The sequence below is a fragment of the Pleurodeles waltl genome, chromosome 6, assembly GCF_031143425.1.
Source record: "Pleurodeles waltl isolate 20211129_DDA chromosome 6, aPleWal1.hap1.20221129, whole genome shotgun sequence".
Lineage (NCBI taxonomy): Eukaryota > Metazoa > Chordata > Amphibia > Caudata > Salamandridae > Pleurodeles > Pleurodeles waltl.
The window spans coordinates 32,467,075-32,474,215 of NC_090445.1; the positions used below are offsets into that span (position 1 = coordinate 32,467,075).

The 7,141-nt window shown below is 49.9% G+C and overlaps 1 protein-coding gene across 1 annotated transcript in view; it reads left to right on the forward strand.

Moving 5' to 3' along the window:
• The first annotated feature begins 4,831 nt into the window (after positions 1–4,831).
• Positions 4,832–7,141, forward strand: part of LOC138301468 (trichohyalin-like) — a 7,481-nt gene continuing 5,171 nt past the window's right edge. The window contains exon 1 of the mRNA XM_069241979.1: positions 4,832–4,996. Coding sequence (XP_069098080.1) covers positions 4,832–4,996 — 165 coding nt within the window. The remainder of the gene's footprint in view (positions 4,997–7,141) is intronic.

Consider the following 7,141-nt stretch of genomic DNA (forward strand, 5'->3'; position numbering starts at 1 on the left):
AAGGTGTCCGGTCAACAATTGTGAAGGGTCTTTCATTGCACAACAATATGCTTTGTCGATTTCTTAGTAACTTTTGATCCGTTTAGGCTAGAAACACATTGTTTTTTTGTGAAAATCTGCAGATTATGCACCAGAAGATGGATTATGGGGAAAATGCGGCAAATTAATAAATGTGAGGAAAACGTAGTTGCAGCAAAATCACATATTTGCCATTGCCCTGCTCATACACTACTCAGTAGTACACTCAGCCACTACTCTGGAGAGATGGCCTGAGAAATGTTAAAATGATTGAAAAGACATGTAAAATGAGGAAATTCTGTATCCAGTTTGCACTGGGGTCACGCAACATACAAGTGGCCAACACTGGATCACACCACACGCAAGTGGCCAAAAGCCTGTCCATGAGAGAACCCAAGGCCCTTATTCTGCAACACGCTAAACCAACCGAGCTACCTCCCCACCTCCAGACAGGTGAGAAGTATGCGGCAAATTAATAAATGTGAGGAAAACGTAGTTGCAAGTGGCCAAAAGCCTGTCCATGAGAGCACCCAAGGCCCTTATTCTGCAACACGCTAAACCAACCGAGCTACCTCCCCACCTCCAGACAGGTGAGAAGTAGACCATCCACCTTTGGCCATTTCTCTGAATTGGTCTCCTGACCTCTGACCCAAAGTTGTGGAAACTAGACATGGGTGAAACTAGACGTGTTCGAACCAGATCCACACTGCATGAGGCTGGGACTAGTGGGGGCTTTCATATATCAGTCATGGCGCCCACCCAGTTCTAAAAGCAGCTGGTACCACCACAGACACAGCGGTAGGCAATGGACATGCGCCACCCACACCCATTGGTACGTCAGTCCCTCATCTTCAGTCAGTGCTCAATTTGTTTAAAAAAAAGAGAGTGCCAGGGCCCTTCTCAGGAGACCACAGCAGCCTGTGCCGCCCATTGTCCCTGCCAGCACTGCCAATACAACTACTAACCATCCCACACCTACAAGTCTGACAATTCAGAATATTCCAGGCCACTAGTCTGGAACATTATATTTAATGTACACTGAATTATCAAACACTGTGGCTGTGCTCATCTCAAAATTAGACAAACAGCGCCACCATGTGGTGGACTGATATTAGTGCCGGTGCTGAGAATTATGTCCCGATGCTGAGCACCAGAAACCACCGGCTTAAATTAAGCACTGCCTTCACTGCCTCAAGGCCTTAAGCTCCCCATCAGATACTATTGTATTTATTTATTTATTTTTGTCTCTTCCGCAGTAAGATTATGCCCATGTTGGAGGTGTCAGTGCTTGTCACATACATAAGAAAGAAGGTTTTATATATGTACAAACTACATCAAGGGCACTGTAGGCATGTGGCTTACAGTGCCTTCACAAATGGCCACAAGATGGCGCCAAACTGCGACAAATGTTTGATTAATGGCCCTGTTGCTAGGAGAAGACATCACTCAAAGTCATAATTGTGTTTCACCTGGGGATTTGGAAAATCATTTCACTAGAATTGGCCTGACCATATCCTCAGCCTGCTCAAAAGGACCAGTGAATGAAACCTAAAAATCAGAATTTGCCTCCTGTGAAAAAATACTCTTGGGGCAAGTTAGAGGGGATTCACCGATTGCCTTTTCTGCCCCAAATCTCAAAATCCAGCAAACATCCCCTACAACCCATACCCAGTAAGCAGAAGAACCTTGAGGGCTTGGACATCATGGAGGGGTCGACAGGGGTCGCAGCTTCGACCCTTGCCTTACCCCATGCAAACCCTGGCACCGCCTTTGTAACCCCTGGCCTCAGAGGAGGCAAAATCAGTGCCAGGAAGACAAGGGCAGCTCCACTTTCTTTGTTTTCTGTCAGTGTATTATTACTCTAATTGTGAATATTTTTTGTCATTTTCACTATTGCTGTAATAAAGACTGAATTACAATTTGCTGGAATATGACCCTCCCCGGCAGCTGAAGTAAGTGATAAAATGATTTTAAATGTATGTTGTGTGCATGCTTGCGGGTGTGAGTGTGCTTAAGTGAAAGCGAGTGCATGTATGTGTACATGTGTGTGCATGTGTAAGCATGCATGTGTGAATGAAAATAATGGTTAAATAGCATGATATCAAACCTACTTCCCCTGGCATTTTGGTGAACTGACACTGATGCCTGAGGGCGTGTTTCTATGTCAGCGTGCGGGGCCCTCAGGAGTGGGACGCACCAGGATATGTCAAGTGCTTGCGCTGTTACAGGGCTGTCCCCATTGGCTAAGGTTACCAGATGATTTCATGTCGCGACTCGCAACTATCCAATGACTGGCTTTCCTTTCACCATCATTATTTTCAGGCATCTTAGTCAAATCTGTTCAATTAAATCAGAAATACAACTCCCAGAATACACTAGTTTGTGTCCCTGCCACATGGACTCATTATTCATCTTGGGAACCCAGGGGCCATTGGCCACATCCTCGTATCATGGAAACAAAATAAGTACTTAGGGACATATTTATGAGCTGCGTGTGCCTCCGTTGCGTCACTTTTTGTGACGCAACAGTGGCGTAAACCTTGAACTCATTTTTATGAGGGCACACCAAGGCACGTTGCATGGCTTTGAATAGCCTCATAGATATGGAGTACAACAAGGCAGGATATATATCTGTATTGCCTTGCTCTGCACTCAGGAGGAGTTCCATGCGGGTTGCAGTGGGTTTTCCAATGCAACATCCATGGATGTTGATGCATCCCCAAATTTACAAGACCTTGTAAACATGGGGATGCGGCAAACACTTACACCTCCCCAGGGGAGGCGCAACGAGAAGAAATAGTTTAATTCTCCCCTTTCCTCTTCTGCTGCTCTCATAGAAAGAGGAAAAAGCCTCCCAGGATTGTTTTTGTGCTGGAAGGTCGCCCTTTGTGCACAAAAGCTCCTAGATACGGCTTTTCCTGCCCTTTCTCTTTGATGCAGGGCAGCACAGCAAGCCAAAAGCCCAGAAGTATGGACCGAAGACTGGTCCCAGCAGGTCAGACCCCTCTACAGGTGGTGTTCTTCTTAAGCACAGGAGACAGCAGAGTGAGTCCTGCGCTGCAATAAATGCTGCTTCTAGGCACTTCTTTTTCAGATTTATCAGAACAGTTCCCAGACCAGGCCTCTCTCTCTAGGAGAGATGTCAGCCTAGAGTGGAATCTGTCTCTGCCTGGCAGCCCAACAGTTGCAGTAAGCACCATCCTCTGTTCTACAGCTGCGGCGTCGCTATCATTTGTGCGGCAGGTGCAGGGGCCACCGGGTAACAGGGACCTACTGCACCCGAATAATTGCTTTATTTTACTACTTGTGGCTAAGGAAAATGAAAGCAAAACATAGAGAAAGGCGCAGAGATGGAGGAGAAGGCAGTGAGAAAATAGTGGAGAGAGACGGATATAGTGAGAGAGGAGATAGAGTCAGTGAAGAAGGACACTGAGCGCTACAGAAACAACAAGCATTGGCAAAGCCAACGTGTCTGGCCTTGGCAAGCTGTTGCAACCGTTATTTTGTATTGCACAGCGGTGGCTCCTCCACTAAGGCGGAGGAGCGTTGACCCACTGTTTTCAGGAGAAGGAAAAATAAAATGATAATAACGGAATGTTATTATCATTTTATTTTTATCTGGAGCCAGGTTAGGTCAGGGCAGGGCTGGAGGGGGCTGGAGGAGGAGTGGTCTGTGCATCATAAGCGAGCATGTCTGTTTGAATGGCCGTGTTGGGATGGCCAAACAGACATGCGCACTTAGCATTTCTCCACTCGACTGTATTGCACAGTCAGGAGGAGAAAGTGCACAGGGTCTCACTCCCTGTGTGAGCGTGGAACCAGGCCGTCCACACTAATCACGATGCTGCTGTCATGCGTCAATTTTCTTGCGATAATGGCATTACTCCTAGTCCTACTCCCTCGCCTTCCTTTAAACCAATGAGGCTTCCTGCCTCCCACTAGACCCTCCCCTTCCCTTTTAAAAAAAAACCCCACCCCTACCCCCTCCTGTACAAAAACCAAGCCCAAGCAGCAACTCAGACAGTCCGTACAGGGAGGGCGGGAGGGAACGGAAAGGAAGGCGAGGGAGTAGGACTAGGAGTAATGCCATTATCGCAAGAAAATGGAAGCATTTCCTCCCGTCCCTCCCTCGCCTTCCTTTAAACCAATGAGACATAGCAAGAAGCACACAGGAGACGGACACTGAGTTGCAAGAAGTTCAATATCCTGCACAAAGGCCACCAAAACCCCACCCCTAAGACTCCATAGAGGATAAGACCCGGTGAACCAATACCGACTCCAAACTACCCAAGTCCGACCGGCCAGAATGCTGAACAAACACCAAAGGCGAGGCCCAAGTGGCGGCCCTGCAAATTTCCACCACTGAAGTCCCCTGAGACTCTGCCACCCAAGCCGCCATACCCCTGGTAGAACGACCCCGAACCCCTTGATGAGGAACAACTCCTAACAAGGAAAAAACCAAACAGAATCAATGATCTCACCCACCGACTCAAGGAAGCCGTGGAAGGCATCGCCTCTACGGACCGGCCCAAAATTTACAAAAAGCGAATCACCCTTACGGAAAGGAGCCACCACCCTCAGGCACTCCAACAAAGCCCTGCGCACATCCAACAAATGCAAACGAACCACCTCCACCAAAGCGGGATTCGGACAAAAGGAAGGAAGGATGACCTCCTGGCGCGCATGAAAAGAAGAATTGACTTTCGGGATAAAAGAAGGTACCGGAACCAGAACCACCCGATCCGGAAAAACTTCCCAAAAAGGAAAGGAACAGGTCAAGGCCCCCAATTCTACTAAACGGCGAGCCGAAGCAATGGCCACCAAAAAGAACGTCTATAAGGAAAGAAGACGTAAACACAGTCCCCCAGAGGATCAAAAGGTTAATCCGTTAAAACATCCAATACCAAAGAAAGATCCCCTGAAGGAAAAGAACGTACAGGGCGAGGAAACAAATGAAGAAGCCCTTGAAAAAATCCCGGCAACAAACGACCCTTAACCGGAAGGCCGCGCCACGGACCTCAAAATGTCTGAATAGCCGCCCACTGTACCAGCAGAGACACCCCAGACAACCTCAACTGTGCACCGTCATGCAAGACCTGCATCACATCAAGAGAGACGTGCCGGTAGGATCCAATACATGCCTCAAGCATCAAGAAGAAAAAAACCTTCCACAGCCTACCCTAAGAAAGTAAAGTGGAACGCCGCCTGGAACCCAGTAAAGTAGAACACAAAGCCACTGGCACCCCCAGACCCGTCAAACCTCGGCGGGCCATTCCCAGGCCGTCAAGTGTAACCTCCCCTAAGACCTCAACGAGAGGCAGGGAAACTCCAGGGGTGACGGACACAGAGGAAGAGGCCACAGCCGACCGGATGCCCTCAGCCGCAGCAATGGGAACCAATTCGCCCTAGGCCAATGGGGAGCAATCAGGACAACCCTGGCCCCCAGAAGCCGCACCCTCAACAGCAAAGGCCTGAGTAGCTGAAACGGCGGGAACGCATACAAAAGGCCCCTCGGCCAAGGACACGACATCCCGTCCACCTCCCAGGCTCGGGGCACCGAAAACCGGGAGCCGAAGTGACCGAGCTACGCGTTTTTCTCGGACGCGAACACATCCAGCACTGGAAGACCCCAGAGCCGAACCAGATGAAGAAACAGTGAACTCTGGATGGAGAAAAATTGAGAGGAAGTAACACAATGCCCGAACGTATGCAGCCCTGAGAGCAGAAACCCACTCCAGAGCCCACACAAAAATCTTTCTGGCCAGACTGAACAAAGCCCTAGACCAGGTCCCCCCTTGAAGTATGACATAAGCCCTGGCCACTACGTTGCCCGAACAAGCACCGCAGAACCACCAAATGACCTTGCAGCCGCAACCATAGAAAAGCACGGAGGGCAGTCTGTACCACAACCATCCACACCATGGACCGGAGCACCACAAACTTCTTCACAGACACTGCCACCAAGCCAAGAAGAGTCCGAAACTGAGACCCAGTAAAACCAGATCCTGGGATGGGACCAAACCGATATGCCCTCGTTGATTAAAAAAACCGTGGTTCTGCCGGATACCAGAACTTGGGCTACCTGCTTCTGAAATAGGACCTGCGAGGTAGAATGGAGCAAACGTCGTCCAGATATGGATGAGTAAACACCCCTTCTGAATGTAGCAAAGCCACCAGGGGGGGCAGTACCGTCGTAAAAATCTGAGGAGAAGACTTGAGGCCGAACGGCAGTACACAAAACTGACAGTGCACCCGATCCACAGCAAACCTCAGGAACCTCCGTGAAGCCTTGCCACAGGCACGTGCAGGTAGGCATCCTGCAGAACCAGTGACACCAGAAAGTCCCCGTGACTGACCAAGGGAAAAACAGTCAAAATAGACAGTATGCGGAAACGCACCATCCTGATCCAAGCATTCACCCCCCTCCTATCTAGCACAGGTCGAAACCCCCCAGATACTTCCTGAACTAGAGATAAGACCGAATAAGAGCCTAGACCCCATACTGCCAGCGGGGCGCGGGTAACAGCCCCATGACCAGCAAGTCCCGGACACCGTCCAACCACGCCTTTCTCCACTACCCTCCAGCCGGCAGAGGAGTGGGACGTACCCCGAATCCGGAGGCAACACCACAAAATCGAAGACATAACCATTGGCCACAATGTCCAGCACCCAACGCTCGCTGACACACTCCTTCCAAGACGAAAGAAAGGGCCCAGCCTTCCCCCAACCAGCCCCACGCCAGGCCCACAGTGATTGTCAGGACCCCACCACGAACCCACCCCGGTTCGAAGGCGCCGACATCTCAGGGGAAAAACATGGCTGAAAACGCCGTTTCCTTAAAGAAAAAGATTAGGCCTCCATCCTAGGAGAAGAACGGGAATGCTTCCTCCAAACATGTGTTTCGACCAGCCGTGGCGGGATACGAACCCTAGTCCTGGGGAGCTTCCAGCACCAGAGGCAGATGACACAGCCGCTGAGCTATTACTCCTTGCCTATAAGGCAAAGCATGCTTCCGTTCCTTAAAAGCCCTGTACAGCATGGAAGGTAAAAGAACCCCAAACAAGCTATGACCCTCAAAAGGAAGTCTCAGCCAGGCAGACTACCCCCCCCAGGACGGCCTTCC